The sequence below is a fragment of the Babylonia areolata genome, chromosome 1, assembly GCF_041734735.1.
Source record: "Babylonia areolata isolate BAREFJ2019XMU chromosome 1, ASM4173473v1, whole genome shotgun sequence".
In the NCBI taxonomy this organism is placed as follows: domain Eukaryota; kingdom Metazoa; phylum Mollusca; class Gastropoda; order Neogastropoda; family Buccinidae; genus Babylonia; species Babylonia areolata.
Window position 1 is genome coordinate 91,959,349 of NC_134876.1, and position 20,000 is coordinate 91,979,348.

Sequence of the window (20,000 nt, forward strand, 5' to 3'; positions counted from 1 at the left end):
GCAGGCACAAAAGTGTGTGAACGTGCACGCACCTGCCTTCGCTTATTTTATTTTGGACTCACTTGTGTAAACAAAGTGAGTCTATGTTTTAACCCGGTGTTCGGTTGTCTGTGTGTGTGTGTGTGTGTGTGTGTCTGTGTGTCCGTGGTAAACTTTAACATTGATATTTTCTCTGCAACTACTTTGTCAATTGACACCAAATTAGGCATAAAAATAGGAAAAAATTAAGTTCTTTCCAGTCATCTTGTTTAAAACAATATTGCACCTCTGGGATGGGCACACACAAAAAAAAAAAGAAAAAAAAGAAGCCTAATTATATGCAAACTGCAATTACTGTTATATTTATATTTTTTTTGTATTCTCTAAACTTGGCACTTCGATCTGATATTCTGACCCAACAACAAGAGCAGTCATTATTATCATTTTTTTGTTCAAACAGGAACTTCTTTTGCGAAGCATGGAAGTTTTATTTATTTTGCAAGCGTTTTGGTGCAGATAGTAAAAAAGGGAAATTACTCCGTAATTAATGCTAGGGGACCTAATTTGCTTTAAACTGATCTTTCTCATCTTAAACATTACATTTTGAAATTATACTCAATACTTAAAAAGCTTGGATTTTTTTTTTTTTTTTTTTTTTTTTTTTTTTTTTTAAGTGTATCACAAGTGAGTCTTGAAGGCCTTGCCTCTCTTGTTTTTTTTTGTTTTTTTTCCTTCGGGTCTTCGCATGCAGCGCTCTCCTTGTTCCTTATGTGTGTGGGGGTGGAATGGGGGTGGTTGGTGGGGGAATGTAGGTGTGGGAGTGGCTGTGGATGTGTGGTGTGTGTGTGTGTGTGTGTGTGAGGAAGGAGAGAGAGAGGGAGAGGCATTCTTGAATGCGCGTGTGAAGAAATTTACCACTGATTACATTTGATTTAATGCTGTACTCTCTGATAGGGGTGTGGAAAGAAAGACCGCATGAATGTACACACATGTGTTCGTTGTTTCCTTCAGAATCCATTTTATAATCATATCGGTTGATTTTGTGCTCTGTGTGTGTGTGTGTGTGTGTGTGTGTGTGCGTGTGTGTGTGCGCGCGCGCGCACGCGCGCGTGTGAGTGTGTGTGTGTGCGTGTGAGTGTCGGAAGGGTGGTGGGGGTGTGTGCTTTCGTGCATGTATGTCTCAATGTTTGTGTGTTGTGAGTGCGTGTGTACGTTTATGTTGTGTAGGTGGGTCGGTGGATGGCTTGGTGTCAGTGTGTGCGCGCACGCGTGTATGTGTGTTCATATCATGTGTTCACTGGCGTGCGTGCTTGCAGACACGATTCTGGCGCGGCCGGGGCCCCAGCTGTACCACGGAGCGGTGCCCAACGCCCTGAGGTTCGGGTCCCTGGGCTCTTACCTGGCCGGCAAGATTGCCGACAACCTGGGGCTGGACGGTACGTCTTTTGTAAAGGGGGGAGACAAGACAAGACAAGACAAGACAAGACAAATTCTTTATTTTGAGGATAATAGATAAGCACTGGTGTGCTTTTTTTACATCCAGTCCCCGCCCTGAATAGGGTCTACACTACACAATATTTAATAAAATGAAAGCATGGTGTTAGTAAAGATACACAACAGAGGAGAAAAAATATATGCATAAATCAAAACAAAAACAACAACCACACACACACACACGCACATACACACACACACACACACACACACACGCGCGCGCGCGCACGCACGCACGCACGCACACACACACACACACACATGACATACAGGCACTAGCATGGTGTTAGTAAAATGCACTAGTATAAAAAAAAGGAACAAAATCAAAGAAACAAACACACACAACACACACCGCATTACACATCAGAATGGGGGGAGATAGAGGGTGAGGAAGGTTCTGTCAACCATACACATTTGACAAACAATATCAATGAAATGAACGATTTACATTACAAGAGGGTGGGGTGTAGGGGAAGGGTGGGGGGGAGGGATCTGCCAGGGCTGGGTTAGGTTAACTGAGGCGATCTTTGCAAGCGCTAAGTTTCTACTTAGAGGTTAGGAATGTACCTAAATTCTGATTAAGGAATTCACCGCGTGGTGTCAGGAACATTTTTAACGATAAGTACACTTTTTTTTCTGGCAGACGTTTTAACCACTGAGCCATCGTACGCCTAGTTTGAGTAGGGAAATTTTTAATCCATCTGGAACTCTTTTCTGCTGCTTCTGCCATTGCCTTGAGAGCCCGTGTCCTCTCTCTCTCTGCCAGACGAGGCGGTGGAGCGGTGGTGTAGCAGTTAATACCGCCCCCCCCCCCAACCCCTACCCCCACTGTGAAGCAAGTGTCCACGAGTTCGGGTCCCGAACCTGGCCGTGTGTTTTGGCGTTTTTTTGTTGTTTTTTTTATATATTTTTATTTTTGTTGTTGTTGTTGTTGTTTGGTTGTTGTTGTTTTTTTTTACTCCGGGCCCCTCCATTCCTCCCTCCACCTCTATTATACAGACCTTGAGTAGTGGTTTGGGTGCTAGTCTTTCTGATGAGATGACAAACCTTAACCGTTGTCCCGTGTGCGCAGCGTGGATTCAGCGCACGTAACAGAACCCGCGACAAAAAAAAAAAAAAAAAAAAGGAGGGGTGGGGGTGGGGCGGTTGTTTACTGGCTTTTATTTATTCTGTAGAAATATCGACTTCGGTAGTTAAAAAAAAAAGAAAGAAAAGAAAAAAAAATCACAAACACACCCTTGTCACAAGAGGGTGAAGTTCGGGGCTGCTTTTCCCGGGGAGACCTCTTCGCCGCTGTACAGCGCCACCATTATTTTTTTTTTTTTTATTCTTCCTTTTTTTTCATAACCTGCAAGTGTATTTGTTTTACTATCCAAGTTGATTTTTCTGCAAAAAAAAAAAAAAAAATTTCCTGTGACAGCCGTGTTGTGCCGAGGGTTCGCTATATACATGCTCCACTTTTCGTCTTATTCGACTGATTAGCGCACTGATATCACCGAAGACCACAGTGGCCTCTCTAATAAGGGGCGTGATCTAGTCAAAACCGGCTGTGCACGCACTCTACGACACATGGCTACGCAGACAACGTTAGACCGATGTGGTGTCGTCTTCCTGGACCATGGCCAGGGGGAGACAGTGCCGGGCCCTCAGCCTCAAAGGCTGACCTCAACACCAAGCTCTGGGGGACGGCAGCCGATCTTCACCGGACGTCCGAGTTTGTGGCATCCCTCGGACTTCGACCCTGACTGCGTAGCTGTCGAACGCAAAGAAGAAGAAGAAGAAGAAGCGCACTGATTATGACTCGAGCTCTTCAAATAGGGAGTGGGAGTGAGAGGGGGTGATAAAAAATCCTAGTCCGTTGTGTGTTGGAAAGAACGAACTCGTGGACACCGCTCCACCGATTTATTGGCTTTTTTTTTTATGATGGTGATGATGAATATTGTTGTTGTTGTTGTTGTTTTCATTTTCATCGTCATCATGTCATCACCCCTTGTGCATTACTGCTAGCCCACCACTCCATTATTTCATTGTTACCAGTAGTAGTAGTAGTAGTGTCATCATCAATTACCAGCCCTCCGTGTGTGTGTGTGTGTGCGTGTGTGTGTTCGTCTGTGTATGTTTGACTGTGTCTGTGTCTGTGTGTGCATGTGTGTGTGTGTGGATGTGTATGTGTGTGTGTTCGTCTGTGTATGTTTGACAGTGTCTGTGTCTGTGTGTGCAAGTGTGAGTGTGTATGTGTGTGTGTTCGTCTGTGTATGTTTGACTGTGTCTGTGTCTGTGTGTGTATGTGTGTGTGTTGTGTGTATGCGTGTGTGTGTGTGTGTATGTGTGCGTGCATGTGTGTGTGTGTGTGTGCTGTGTGCTGTGTGCGTGTACGACGTGCATTGCAGACCTACTGGACCACTACTCTGAAGGCGTGCTGAACCACAGCGCTGTGCTCAGCCTGGCTGTCCGTCTGCAGTGCTTCGTGGAGATGTACAGCAACATCAAGCTCATCGACTTCGGCTCCCAGGTGTACAAGGTAGGTTATGGGGGTGGGAAGGGGAAGGGGAAGGGGGGGGGTGGAGGGGGGATCGGGGGCGTGGGCGGGGGGCTGGAGGGTGAGGGCGGAGGGGGACGGTGTGATACTTGGGAGGAGGCGTGCTGACTGGGAGAACTCAGAACTGTTTTAATATATAAGGCCACCGACCTGTATACATATGAATGCACGTGTTGTACACACACACACACACACACACACGTGCGCGCGATAATAGACAACCAACATTTTAAGCAAATGGAACATTAATCACACACACACACACACACACACACACACACACACACACACATGAAAACCAAAACCTTGAGTTGGATGAAGAACAAAATGTTGGAAAGAATACACGGATTGATATAACAAAACTAAATAATTTTTTTTTAAATTTAAAAAGCTAAGAGTAATTTAGAAACATGTCTTTCATCTGAGACTGATCGTGCGATACGTTTATGGTCTCTTTTCAAGTAGCAATGTTAATTCAAGGCAGCATGCAAACTAGACTGGTAGGTATAAGCTACAGAGAGAGAGAGAGACAGAGAGAGAGAGAGAGAATGAATGAATGAATGAATGGTTTAGTGAATGAATAGATGAACGAATAGATCTTTACTTGACAACGGTGAAGATATCGGCACTTTGGCCGCCTTACACACATACCGTTGTTCCAAGAGACACGCAAACATATATACACATATAAATGCTGTTATGCTCAATACATGTATAATGAACAGCAGCGTCAAACTGAGACTGAGACCGCCAACATCGCTCAAGCGAGTAACACACTGCATGCGCGCGCGCGCACACACACACACACACACACACACACACACACACACTCAAAACCCTAGCATGAGAGAGAGGGAGAGAGGGGTGAGGGAGAAAGAGAGAGGGGGAGGGCTTGAGAGAGAAAGAGAGAGCGAGAGGGAGGGAAAGAGAGAGGGAGAGAGAGAAAGAGGGAGAGGGGGAGGAAGAAAGAGACACACAGAGAGAGAGAGACAGAGAGAGAGGGGGAGGGAGAAAGAGAGAGAGGAAGGGAGAGAGAGGGGGGGGAGGGAGAGGAAGGGAGAGATAAAGAGAGAGAGCGCGCGAGAAGACAGACACACAGAGAGAGAAACACACACAGACACAGACACACACACACACACACACACACACACACACACAGAGTTGGTCACCTTCCAAAGAAGGATGTCCACGCTGGCTGTTGCAGCTGGATGGCGAGGAGAACCGTGTTCAGCTGTGGAAAGACCAGCTGGCTCTGCAGACTGTCATGATGGTGAGGCCTGTCCCGTGTGTGCGTGTGTGGAGGGGTGTGTGCGTGCGTGCGTGCGTGCGTATGTGTGTGTGTGTGTGTGTGTGTGTGTGTGTGTGTGTGTGTATGCGCGCGCTTGCGTTCATGTCTGCTCGTTTCTCTCTGTGTGTTTGTGTGAGTGTGTGTTGCGTACATAAATTATGTTTGCGCACGCGAGTGTGTGCCTTTTATAAGTGCGTGTTCCTGCGCATGCGCGCGCGCGCGCGCGCGTGTGTGTGTGTGTGTGTGTGTGTGTGTGTGCCTGTTAACATGTGTGTGTATGTTTGTATATGAATATAACACACACACACACACACACACACACACACGCATGCATATATATATATATATAGAGAGAGAGAGAGAGAGAGAGAGAGAGAGAGAGAGATTATGTGTGTATGCTTGTGTTTATGTGTGTGTGCCCCTAATAACATGCGTGTGTATGTATGCATATAGATAGATAGATGTATATATAGATGTGTATATATATATATATATATATGTGTGTGTGTGTGTGTGTGTGTGTGTATGAACAGGCGTGGCGCTCCTACCACAACTCGATGACCAACGACCAGTCCCTGCCCGGCCTGGCCCTGTCCAGGGACCAGCTCTTCTACGTCGGCTTTGCCCAGGTGCCCTCCTTCCTTCCCTCCTTCCTTCCTTCCTTCTTTCCTTCCTTTCTCTCTCTCTTTTCCTTCTTCCTCTCTTTAATTAAGTGTATTAGTTTTACTATTAAGTTTTTTTTGTTTTTTTTTCTCTACATGATATCGTATGGGACAACCCGTTTGTCACCGTGGGTTCTTGTTTCAAATGAGTTAGGGTATACTGCACACTGGATCCCGATTATCATACCATCCGTACGACGAGAATCCAGACCACCACTCAAAGGTGTTGTGGAGCGGGGGGAGGGGGGGGGGGGGGGGGGGTAGTATAAAAACTCCCGGTCTATAGACGGAAATCAAACCCGTAGCCAGTTCGCGAGGTCGCGCGCCGATTGGTCGGCAGTGACGCGCTAATTCTTGTACGAGGGTCATTCAATAAATAAGGTGAATTTTTCGGTATAAGGACTTCTAATACAGATAGAAGCTTACTTTTTAAAAAAAATTTCAACGTAGTCTCCCAGCACTGTCACACACTTTTCCCATCTGTGCACAAGCTTCCGTATTCCCTCAGCGTAAAACTCTTTGGACTGATGTCTCAGCCAGTCGCTCACAACACTTTTGACTTCATCGTCACTTTCAAACTGCTCCGTCCTTCTTTAAACAATTTAGCCCACTTGTAGACATTTTTTTCCGCTGAAACATGTGGCACCATACACAGTTGACATTCTCCTATGAATTTCAACTGGTTTGCACCCTTCAGCAACCAAAAACTTGATAACTGACCGCTGTTCAATCCTGGAGCATGTTTCTTGGTCGGCCATCTTTGTTAATCGCCAAAACTCTCAAAGTTTTTTTTTTTTAATCTGCAAAACAAATTAAATCCATGTGAAAAAGAAGTAAAACAAACAAACAAACAAAAAAAGTAAGCTTCTATCTGTATTAGAAGTCCTTATACCGAAAAATTCACCTTATTTATTGAATGACCCTCGTATATTTGCCAGTGAGAAAGGCACTCTTTCCGTTCGTACCCCCGCCAGCTCCACACCCCTTCCCTCCCTCCGTCCCGCTCTCCAGTCGTGCAAAAGATAAATAAAAAAGAACGTGAGGGGGGACGAGCTGGAGGAGGGAGGGCCAGGGTGGAAGGGTGTCTGCGTCTGTTTGCAGGTGGAGGTTGATGTTGATGAGGTGAGCCTTTTCGACTGATTCGTTTTTAGGACAAAACACTTCATTTGAATGGTGGAGTATTATGCCTCCTGTCATTCCTCACTGGCCTGTATTGTAAAAAAAGGCATGTAAGTTATTGTTGAAATGGGTTCTCCTGGGTAAGGTCCTAATAATTAGGTGAAGTCCTATTAATTTTTAGCGTCCTAAATTTCAAGGGACCTCTTTTATCGACAAGTTTCATGCATAGATGAAACGATTATTACCATTAGTATGTTATGTTAAACATTTTTCAGCGTTTGTTTGTTTGCTGGGTTTTTTTTTTTTTTTTTGTTTTTTTACTCTATTTTAAGGTTTACTCTTGACGGGGATTCAGTCGCTAAAGTAGTTAACTTGCCGCCATCTCGCAAGTCCGAAAAGCCTTCTGCAATGACACGCTTACACAGTCTGGGCCAATAGGAGAACCGCTCTTTCCGTTTCTTGGCCTCTCAAACCATGAAAAAAGTAAAGACAAATAACATGGCGGCTTGAGACGACGACAACTTTCGGTTCGGGTTCATGTCATGGCTTATTTCGCGTCGTATCATGTCCCAGTTCCTAATCAGAAGAGTCGATTACATGCAACACGTCATTTTTTTCATAATATGCGTATACCTCAACTGCAAATCACACATAATAATTTCGTTGAAGAAAGTTCCAGAATTTAGGACGCTGAAATAGATGACCCGGTTCTAGGATTTGGGGGGGGGGGGGGGGGGGGGGGGGCGAGGGGAGGGGGGAGACTGAAATAGGACATTGTACGCTGGGGTACATTTTTTTTTTTTTTTTTTTTGTTTTCAAGTTTGTGTATATGTTCAAGTTAGTGCTTTTGAGAGTTGGGAGGAGCTGGTGTGGTGGGTAAGTGCACAGGTTCAGAAAGCGCGGGCAGGACTGGTGGTATCCAGGTGTGTACGAAGTTTGTTTATATATATATATATTTTTTTTTTTTTTTTTTTTTTTTTTACTTTGTCAAGGTTTCCTTTCTTCTAACCTTCCACATCCCTTCATCCCCTCGCCCCCCACCCCACCTCCCCACCCCCCTCCCCCCACACACACACCCTCCTCCCTCCACCCCCCTTTTTTTCTGTTTTCGTTTTGAAGCATATCGTTAGGTTATTGTTTCATGTCAGCTGTCTTTATTGTTCATGATAATATTTTCTGTTTTATTAACTGCCGTCTTCAGTTCTTTTCTCCTTGAGTCTGGCAGGAAAGGTTTGGCCCGAGTCTTCCACCCCCCCCCCCCCCTCCCTTTTATTCTTCTTGCCCCCAGGTGGTGCGAAGTTAAAGGCAAACGTTGTAACTGTTGGTGCTGCTGCTGCTTTTCTTTTTTTTTTCTTTTTTTAATTTTGTTTTACTGATGATGCTTGTTATAGAGGTGTCAATACCTCCTTTGCAAGTATTGTTCGAGTTATGGCAAGAGATAGATAGACAGACAGACAGACAGACAGACAGGAGAGAGAGAGAGAGAGAGAGAGAGAGAGAGAGAGAGAGATTTACACCAAGCAACATTTTCTTGAAAACAGAACAACCAAGGAAATTGTGCCGTTAGTGTCAAAACTGTGTGAATGAAATAAGACTGAATAGTTGATCCGTGTTCACTTTATTTATTTATTTTATTTTATTTTTTGCTTTTTGCAGACGCGGTGCGAGAAAGTGAGCGAGAGAGGCATCCTTCAGCATTATGTCAATCAGGGTTTCCAGATGCCAAACGAACACAGGTAAATTGAAAACAAGTCATTGATGATAGCCCTGCCGACCATATCGCAGAGGGACCATTGAAATCAGGAGTGAGTAAACCCGTCATGTCAGTTCTTTTTTAAGAACACAGATAAACAAAAACGACGGTGAAAGATCGTCGATTGAAATTAACCCTAAAAAGACCTGACCACGTTTTGTTCGGTGCACGTTGTATGCATTCTCTAAATCGAGTTAAAGATCTTCAGCTCTTTCGAGAACTGAAAAAAACAAACAAAAAAAAAACGATATCCAGAGGAACTTCTCGGAAGATAAAGGAAAAAAAATATAAAAACAGGGGACATCTGCTTCTCCCTCACATTTTTTTTTCATAAATTGCAAGACTGGTTTGCGAACAAACAGATATTTTCCTCCTTGTATGTGTTTGCATTTTGTTTGCGCATTTTACATCTTGCCAGCTGAATAAACACGAATGGGGCATAACTGGTGACGACAGGGGATGGCTACAACTTTGTGGTTGCCTCCCTTTGAAATGGCCTCGGCCTTTCGCAAAGATCGGTGACGTTTAACATTTTGTTACGGAACTCACCAACTGCCTGCATGGATGTTTCCATAGTTGCCTTTTTTGTGTAGACAGATAATTAACTTTTAACTTAAGGAAGAGTGGCTTGGTAGTTTGAGGTAATACCTTGTAAATTATCTATCTCAGTAGGGTTGGTTAGGGTAATTGCGAACAGCGTGTGATTGCGAACGATTCGTATACCGCCCCACTTCGAAGCGTTCTTAACGATTGCGTTTCACAATTTAACGTCTGCTCCGACCTTTCCCTAATATCCTTATGAATGTCCATTTCAAAGAACCATTCTAACATCAGCTATTTCTGGCTATTTCGACGCTGTTCAGTCTTCTCTTCGCGCACCACTGCCGACCAAGATTACGAACGAACTCTCAAAATCCTAAAATCAAAGGAAGCAAGTTGTAGGACTTGAACTTTGACACAGTTTAAAATAGTTTTATTTGATCGGATATGTTGAATACGCATTACCAGTGCTGGGAGAATTTAAGAAAGCATATTGGTGACAGATCAGAACGTCAGTTTTGACAGGAATCTGAAAAATACTGTCGTTTGCAATTAGACCATAGGATATTTTGACGCGAGTCCATTTGCGAATGATGCTGTACAGTTACTCAGCACTCTCAAAAGGGAGTGTTTGTGTGCGATGTGGGGTGTGTGTGTGTTCAAATGTCTGTGTGTGTATTTGTGCGCATGTATGATCAAAACCAACAATACAACAGTCTAGCGGGATGTTCCAATAATATGTTATGTCTAATTAGTTAAAGACCTGCTTCTATTTTAATTGTCTAATTGTACCCAAAGCCATAGTTCGCAATTACACTTGCCCGTTCGCATTTACCCTCCGGCACCCTTGCTATTTCAAACGTCGACAATACGTTGAAAAGAATGAGCAGACGAACTTTTTCCTGGTGCAACCAGTCGGAGAAAAGCCTTCACAAACAAAAGAACTACGTTTGACTATCGTACGACGTGTTATCTTTACAGTACACACGTTGAGCTGATCGCTTTGACTGGATCGTTCGCAGTTAACCATACCTACCCTATAACCACTGTAAGTGTTAGCATGTCAATGATATAAGCCGGGAAAAAATGCATTGCAATACGGTTTTCATGATACATTTTTCTATGCGTTCCACAGTGACGATGCAGCCTTAACTCATGTTGATTTTTGCTCCGTGTAATTTTTTCATGGATATCTCATGATGTATTTAGTTCTTTTTACCTACGGTTAATATGTGCTGCGCGAATTCTCGAAGGACATCAACTTTTTATAGCCACCGCTGACAACAGTTATAGTTGTCTATGCCCCGCGTCTCCAAAAGAGTGGTTAGATCGTCTGACGTTCAGAGAGTCCTAGGTTCTACGCCTCTTTCTTCCTCCTCCTCCTCCTCTTCTTCTTCCTCCTCCTCCTCCTCCTCCTTCCTCCTCCTCCTCCAGATGAGACTGGATTTTGTGTTTAACGTGGATGGATTTTTATTTTTTCGTTGGGCAGTCTTCATACATTATGGCCCAATCTACCATGGTCAACGTATTGCATCGACCTGTTAGTGTCCTCTTTTTCGTGCAATACTATGCACGTTAAACAAGATCCTATGATCCAACATGGGCGTTCGTTGGGTTAAAGTAATACGAACACACCAAGCATGTACACTCCTCGAAATGGAGCATGGCTGCATAAAGCGGGGTGAACCCCCCCCCCACCTCCGCACCCCTCAGCTATATATGTATTAAAAATAAAAATAAAATAAACACACACACACACACACACACACACACACACACACACTCAAAAACTAGTAGCCGTAGAGGGTACAGCCAGTAAAAGTAGAGAAAGTGTGATTGCGAGGGTCATGGCGGATCACTAAATTCCTCTTGACCTCGGAGCTTATTTCTAGTCTTGAACAGGGAACATTGCAGTGAGATTTCAGTGTCATTTGTGGTGGGTTATCATACATGCAGTAGTTGAATTTGCCTGGCGGTTGAAAAAGTGTAAACGTAAAGTTTTGAAGAGAGTGGAAAGTTTCAATCACATTCAACCAATGGGGGGATCGTGCTCCGTAAATCCGGTCTGAGAAGGAAGACGTACGCGCGCGCGCGTGTGTGTGTCTGTGTACTGTGTGTGTGTGTGTGTGTGTGTGTGTGTGTTGGAGGGGGGGTGGACTCGTGTGCTTTTATTTATAGTGTTGGGCCTACACACATTGCTTTGTGCTTTATCTGTGAGACTGCATAACCGTTGCATCTTTGTGTGGTTGTGTGTTTATATTTCTATGACTTATTTTTCGCTATATTCATTCATTTTCTCACTATTATCATTTAATATATTTATCGTTCATCATATCATTTTAATATTGTATCATCCCTTCAGGACTAAGCGCGTCGGGTTATGATGCGGGTCAGGCATATGCATGGTGTAGCGTGTGGTGTAGCGTTTATGGATTTACCTGTACGCAATGACGTTTCCTTTAGAGAACTGAACTGTACGAAACTGCTTTTTTTTGTTTGTATGTATAAATCACGTTTATGTTCAGATTTTTTTTTTTTTTTTTTTTTTTTTTTCACTAATTATTAACAATGCGCAACGTTGTTTTTTTTTTTTTGTTTTTTTTTTCCTTTCCTCAGCCATACAATGACCACATGTGTGGTCAGCTAGGCCATAAGCAACAACAAAAACAAAAAAAAGAAAGATTTTTTTGTTTGTTTGTTTCAAGTTTCAAATTTTCTTTCCCTTTTCAGAGTAAACGGACCTCTGAACAACCTCCACGATTTCTACCGTGCGTTTCACTGCGGCAATTCCAAAGACGTCTGTGACCTGTTTTAAAAACTTATTCCACCCCAAGCATGTACCGTGATGATGATAGCGTCGTATTTGTACATAATGTATGTGTATGTATTTGTGTATATATATATATGTATGTACTGTATGTATTATGTATATATGTATATGTACTTTGCCATGTACAGATGTTGAATAAAATGTTATATTTTGCAGTGTTGCATATTGCGAGTGAGTGTGTGTGTGTGTGTGCGCGCGCGCGCGCGACAGAAGAAATCCAAACAGTTTTATAAAATAATCAAAATGATTTCGTTCTTTCCTGTTCTGTGGACACCCCACAGAGCCCGGCACGGTAATTTTGATTCCACGTGCAGCATTATCAATAATTCATCCCGAATATTTCCTTCTAGGAGAAGAAAAAAATCGCTATCACATTGTGTGCCGGGTATACGAACAACAACAACAACAAAAAGAAGTTTCAGTTTTACTTTTCCCGAACACGAGTCAACACACACGACGTGACTAATCAACAGTCGATACAGCACTGACGTAGGGAAGTTAAAAGTCCTTTAAAAACTTATGATTTGACGTTTAAAAACAAAGATGTCTAGCATCTTCATTTGCCTCAAGATTTTACCCAACAGAAAGGGTGCACTGCACACTGCGATTCAGCATGTAAGAACTCAAAAACTCAAATGACCTAAAATACCACCACCATGCCCCCCCGCACCCGTGACCCATGGTTGGAGCCAGCCTGCTAAAGCCAAGAGGATTTTCTAAATCCCTTCCACTGAAAGCTGAGGATCAAAGAGATTACACAAATTATACGTTGGGCTGCCTTCTCCAAACACACACACACACACACTCGCTAATTAGGGCTTTGTGCCAAGAAACGTCACCGTTAGCATCTATATGCTGTGCGTGTGTGTGTGTGTGTGAGCGCGCGCGTACGCGTATGTTTGTGTGTGCGTGTAAGCTTACTAATTCAATTTCTGTTAAAATGATTTCAGATTTTGGCGGAAGCGATTCCACCAGTTTATTCAATAACTCGGAATATTAAAAAGAAAAAAAAAGAGAGAGAGAAAAGAAATATGTGGAGTGGAATAACCGAAAAGAAAATGAACACGCAAAGTCCGACAGTGTAATCATGTGCGGCTTGATGTGTGTCCGTGAAGATGATGGATCAGAAAAAGAAGAAAAAAAAAAAAAAAAAGCATCGATATCAATCAACACATTGACAACTTTACCGCACAATTGATTCGACAAGTGCATGACTGGGAACACGTCCACTGTGGAAGGAAAACAGCAAACGGGGGGAAAAACCCAGAACGTATACAATTATCGGGAAAACCCAAAGAGACCCCGCGGTGGTTCTTGCCTGCCCACTAACTGGGCTTTTGTGGCAAGGGAAGTCACATCAGGAGTCACTGGTTAACTGTTAAGGCCACAAGCAAAAGAGAGAAAAGCAAAAACAAAGCTGAAAACAAGTCTTGAAAAGCAACTAAGAAATCTTGCATAATCTTGCACGCTGAAAGAAGGTACAGGTTCATTTCCTTAAAATGTCTTATTTCGAAATCTGAGCCCACTGCACGACTTGGCGCGAAGTCGACAATGCAAGAGTCGCAATTCATGCTTGTCTTTCAAAAACAGTGACTCGAGGACAGTCACTTGTACCTGCCCTTTACGTGGAACTGAGGCATTGTTACTATAATTATCTTGCTGTTGGCGATGGTGGATCGGCTTTGTGTGTGTGTGTGTGTGTGTGTGTGTGTGAAAACTTCTCTTGGCCTTTTATCCAACACGGGGAAATCTCAAATTGTCTTCTTTTTCTTTTTTTTTTAACACAGGAACTGGCCATGACCTTTTTTGTTCCGTAAAATACGACCGTGAATCTCGATTTTTCACCTTTCTGAATCACGGGAAAATCTCCGCAAAACTTCCTACGCTTCACACGAACATCAACGCTGCAACACCCGATCTGCAAATGGACTGATCGAACGATCGCTCCACTGATTCATTATTATTAACTGACTTGTGAGCCGCTATATTAATCTTTTTGAGTAATTGTGAACATCAGTAATGAAAGAAACAAACGGTAACCACGCAACGACAAACAATGTGGCTCGACTGATAATGTTCGCATTCAGCCTCAACATTCGAACTACACACGTGGCTGAGTGATGAACAATAATACTTTTTTTTTCTTTCTTTCTCCTCGGTCTGTGACCACACAGTAATATGCACAAAAAAAAAAAAAAAAAAAATCATGAACCTTGTAAACTCATTGTTGTGCAAAGCAATTTAATAAGGAAGTCTTGAACTTAAACAAACACAACCTTAAGCTCACCCACGCAAGCACTCACTTCCACCTGTGTATGGAATGTTCATCATAACAATACTTCACAAACGCAAATGTCACTCTTCTTACCACAACGACGCCACTCCTGCACAAACGACAAATAATATGATGACACGTTCAACAATGGCCACAATAACTGAGACAACTGTTTTCATCATAACAAAAATATATTTAAAGAAGAAAAAAAAAAAAAAACTCGTGCAAAAGATTCAGACAGGACAATGGAGCTTATACGTTTTCATCGTAAGAAACAAACAATCGTAAGAAACAATCAAACTCGTGCAAAAGATTATCATAACAGGGAAAATGGAGACCATGGTTTTCGTTATATAACAAACTCATGAAAAAATGAAAAAGAAAGAAACTTGATAGAAAAAAAAGGAAACAATCGTGTTAATCATAACAAACGCGTGCAAAAGATAAGGACAAAAAGAAAACAGACATCATGACCACAACCACAACAACAACAACAAGAGAGGCAAGGCCTTCAAGACTCACTTGTGATACACTTAAAAAAAAAATCCAAGCTTTTTATGTATTGAGTATAATTTCAAAATGTAATGTTTAAGATGAGAAAGATCAGTTTAAAGCAAATTAAGTCCCCTAGCATTAATTACAGAGTAATTTCCCTTTTTTACTATCTGCACCAAAACGTTTGCAAAATAAATAAAACTTCCATGCTTAGCAAAAGAAGTTCCTGTTTGAACAAAAAATGATAATAATGACTGCTCTTGTTGTTGGGTCAGAATATCAGATCAAAGTGCCAAGTTTAGAGAATACAAAAAATATAAATATAACAGTAAATGCAGTTTGCATATAATTAGGCTTCATTTTTTGTGTGCCCATCCCAGAGGTGCAATATTGTTTTAAACAAGATGACTGAAAAGAACTTATTTTTTTCCTATTTGTATGCCTAATTTGGTGTCAACGTACAAAGTATTTGCAGAGAAAATGTCAGTGTTAAAGTTTACCACGGACACACACACACACACACACACACACACAGACACACACACAGACAGACAACCGAACACCGGGTTAAAACATAGACTCACTTTGTTCACACAAGTGAGTCAAAAACTCGGTCAAAGGATTATATAGGGGGGCAGGGGGATGACGACAACTGTGTTCATCGTCACAGAAAAAAACAATACAACACCTAACAAAGAAACTGATGCAAAAAACGTATGACAAATAATCATCTGTATAATTTCGACTTGAGCTGTTAGCCACTTGGTACAAGAACAGTATAGACAATACGTATTTAAAAAAAAAAAGAAAAAGAAAAGAAAAAAAAAAAGAGTACCCCGTTACATCAGTAACATTGATCACAACCCCAGTCAAAAGTCAGTGTTCGTTAGCATCACCTTTCCTGCCCCAAAACACAGTTTGCATTCTTGTCTTTCTGCACAGTCTCCGTCGATTTGTCTTTTTTTTTTTTTTTTGGTCTTTTTTTTTATTTAAATTTTTTAATTTTACTATCGACAAGATCACAACGATGAGGACGTTAACGGTGACGATTGGTGTCATGGAATGTCAGCATATTGCACAACTGGGGGCAAAACAGGTGTCCACACACACACACACACACACACACACACACACCGCCCCCACACGCCACCCCCACCCCCTCCCCGCACATGGCGAATTACCTTGTTACTCAAGAAATTGAAGACACAGAAGGAGGAGGAGGAGGAGGAGAAGAAGAAAAAGAAGAAAACAGTACTGTCAATTACATTTTACGATAGGAGAACAACAATATACTGATGATGTTGAAAAGACAGGTCTTTGAAATATAATTATACATGTGTATGGTTTCAGAAACAAAGGAAAAGAAAAAAAATAATGACAGGGTATAAAAAGTATATAGAAATATTGAAAACCGTTTACATGAAGAATTGCAGACGATAAATATCACACTTTGTTCTTCAGAATGAAGTGAAAAACATACATACATACATACATACATCACAAATTACGATACATAAGAACCCCAAACACAAAGTAAAGGAATCCATTAAGTAAACGAAACAACTGTGCATCTAATGATGAAGTAAGAAACTACGACACATGAAAATAATCAACAAGGAAAGATCTGTAAACCCATGGAAAAACTAAAAAAAAACCATCAAGCCGCAAAAGAACAACAAAAGCCAACTCATCGAAACCAAAACATTAAATAAAATAAAAAAAAAATCTGCCTCATCACCACCGCATCCAACACACACACACACACACACACACACACACACACACCATCACCACCACCACCACCACCACCAAGAACAATAAAACCAACTCATTGAAACCAAAACATTAAAAAAACAAACAAAAAAACTCTACCTCACCACCACCGCACACACACACACACAAAACGTCGTCAGCTGCACACGGGCTGCCCTGCCCTGCCACCCCCACCCCCAACACCCCACCCATGCGAATACCACCACCCTCACCCTTACCCCCCACCATCTGGTACCCACACACGTGGTACCCACAGGACCAAAGTTAGCATTGCATGTTCGTAATCTGAACCATAAATCTAGCACAGACTACACTGATACGGCATAGCACACTACTCATTCACTGGTACAAAGCTTCCCGTGAAAATAATCATTCATCGTCAAAACAGAATGGGGAAAAAGTATCACCTGGAATGGGAATGTGCACATTTAAAGATTTAGAATAATGAACGAGTACAGTATAGTATGACGGACATTTGTTTCCTTCAAAGCATAATAAACAACTGTGCTTGATGAAGGGATCTGTCCCATCAAGATGGGAAAAAAACACAAAAAAAACCCAACAACACCAACAACAACAAAGGAATGGCCTTGAAATGTGGAGGGAACAGAGTAACCGAACTTGACCAAACACTTCAATTCATTTTGTCAAAAATACGTCAATAAACCGAGAAGAAATTCCGCACAAGACAGCTGATTTTTTCCCCCTCCATTCCCACAGTTTCGTAATCCATGGAAAACAAGATTTAAAAAAAAAATGTATATAAGATTGAGAAAGAAAACGGAGTTATTTATGAAATATTTGTTTCCTTGTCACAAATCTTAGTTTCAGGACCCACAAAACCAGCCAAAATGTTATGCTCTTCCCATTTCAGTGAAACAGATAATCGTCAATAATGTTCGGAGGATTACGACTGGGCTACTGACTAAAACGGATAACATTGTTTAATACCACCACCCCACCACTGTCAACCCCGCGCCCGCCACCCCCTCCACGAAAAAAAAAAAATATATATATATATATATATATATATATATATATATATATATTATATATATATATATATTATATATATATATATATATATATATATATATATATATATATATATATATATACTTGCAGGGGCGGGCGATGAGTGTGTGTGGAGAGGTGATGGGTTTGGCCTTTCCTTTCGTGCATTTCAACGAGAAGGAATGTAGGATAGCATGGAACGTATAACACGCGCTCCTCTCGGGGTAATTCCATACCTGCCTGCAACGTCTCGCCCACACGCCACAACAACCGAAATATTTTTTTTGCTTGCGCGAAGAGTCGTTTTGTTCTTCTGTAGCCGTTGTCATGGGAACAGAAAACGAACTCTTAAAATAACAACCACCACCACCAGTGACGCTTCGGAATTTTAAACCACGATTCAGTATGCCGAATAGTTTATTTCAATGTTATGTCGAATACCGATAAAGTTTCAGTGATTTTTCCTGGTGTTGTCGCAGTTTGGAATGCACGCTGTTCAGCTGCAAGTAAGGACCATGAGTCTTGTTAACTCACTCAGCACGGCCAGCCCTCTCTTCTCCTCTACACAGACCCCTCGGATGTCCAGTGGGTGTCTGAATGACCCAACCTTTAGCTCCCGTCGTCAGAATTGTGGTATTCTTTGTCAACATTCACGTCCTCAGTATAAGAGCCTTCCGCTTGTAATATTTTGATGATGGTAATTGGGGTGAAACGCTGTTAACGTCGTCTCTTTGGCCGTTCGTACACCAACGCTTTGTTGTGGAATGCTTGCTGATTGGTCGAGAGTCGGGTTTTATTTACAACCAAACTTTGCTGTCTAAGGCATTCTGGTTGGTTTGTCAGTGGATATCTTGCATCAAGCCTTAAAATAGAAGCATCGAGCTTTCCAGAAAGGTATAATGTGTGGGGGGCCCCGTCAGGTTTGCAAAAAGAAGAATGAATTTGAAAACAGACGATTTTACACTGATAGCGACCACAAACTGGGCATTCGAGTGCCAGAAAAAAACTGCAAATTAAGTCATTTATTATGCTTTTTCGGATAAATCCAACCAGTATGTGATAGGTTAACCTCTTATGAAGTGATTTGTCCACAAAACTCAAAATCGTCAAATTTTACCTGAAACCCCTTTAGGGCCTCGTTACTCGAAACGGGGTCGGCCGACTTATGGGTGATGCCAAGGAAACAGGTCACATATTACAGTAAATATGAGCAATGTGATAAACAGTATTTTCCCCATCACCACCACCACCCACTCCCGTCTCCCGAACACACACACACACACAACTGGAAGAGAACAGAAAAATGAGTTTCAGAAAAGAAAAAAAACATTAAAATTCTTAAAATACTCATTCTACTTAGACAAACGTAAACTCGAGGGAAGTAAGCATTGTGTTGGACACTGGAGGAAAGTGGGATATATATACATCATCACTCACTCAAACCTCTCTTGTTTCCATGATTTATTTATTTATTTATGTATTTATTATTATCATTATTCTTTTATTATTATTATTATTACTACTACAACTACTACAACTACTACTATCTTTTTATATTATAATTATTATTTATTTATTTATGTAAGCTTATCTATCATTTATTCACCTTTCTTTTTTTTCTCTCTTTTTTTTTCTCAAGGCCTGACTAAGCGCGTTGGGTTACGCTGCTGGTCAGGCATCTGCTTGGCAGATGTGGTGTAGCGTATATGGATTTGTCCGAACGCAGTGACGCCTCCTTGAGCTACTGAAACCGTGAAACCGTGAAAACCATGATTGCACATCGTATGATTGTTAATGGTGATCGCCCAAATGCACCGACTAACTGTTTTTTTTTTGTTTGTTTTTTTTTCTTTAATCAAAACGTCCATCGTTACCGCAAAAGAGAAAAGAAAAGAAAAGAAAAGAAAGAAAAAAAAAAATCATCTACTGCCGCAGTACTTGTGCCGTCTCAACGTTGGAAGATTTGGTGGTCAATGCTGTCAGTAATGACTATACGTTTGAAAATCTCTCTCTCTCTCTCTCTCTCTCTCTCTCTCTCTCTCTCTCCCCTCAAACATCATACACAGACCTATCTCCGTTCCCCACTCCCACTACTCGCTGCTATCATAAACGCCAGCATTACGCAGTCAGTGTCACTCCTCGGTCCTGTTATATACAACCCATAATAATTCTCTGTTCGAAAGCGTCGGTGAATACAAAACTACAAAACACGCTGTTCTCTCTCTCTCTCTCTCTCTCT

At 41.9% G+C, this 20,000-nt stretch overlaps 1 protein-coding gene across 1 annotated transcript in view; it reads left to right on the top strand.

Moving 5' to 3' along the window:
• The window catches only part of LOC143294167 (membrane metallo-endopeptidase-like 1), a 416,299-nt gene extending 404,081 nt beyond the window's left edge, over positions 1–12,218 (top strand). The window contains exons 9-14 of the mRNA XM_076605601.1: positions 1,296–1,415; positions 3,864–3,994; positions 5,217–5,282; positions 5,834–5,929; positions 8,738–8,817; positions 12,105–12,218. Of these exons, the coding sequence (XP_076461716.1) occupies positions 1,296–1,415; positions 3,864–3,994; positions 5,217–5,282; positions 5,834–5,929; positions 8,738–8,817; positions 12,105–12,189 (578 nt within the window). The 3' untranslated portion in view covers positions 12,190–12,218. The remainder of the gene's footprint in view (positions 1–1,295; positions 1,416–3,863; positions 3,995–5,216; positions 5,283–5,833; positions 5,930–8,737; positions 8,818–12,104) is intronic.
• The last annotated feature ends 7,782 nt before the right edge of the window (positions 12,219–20,000 follow it).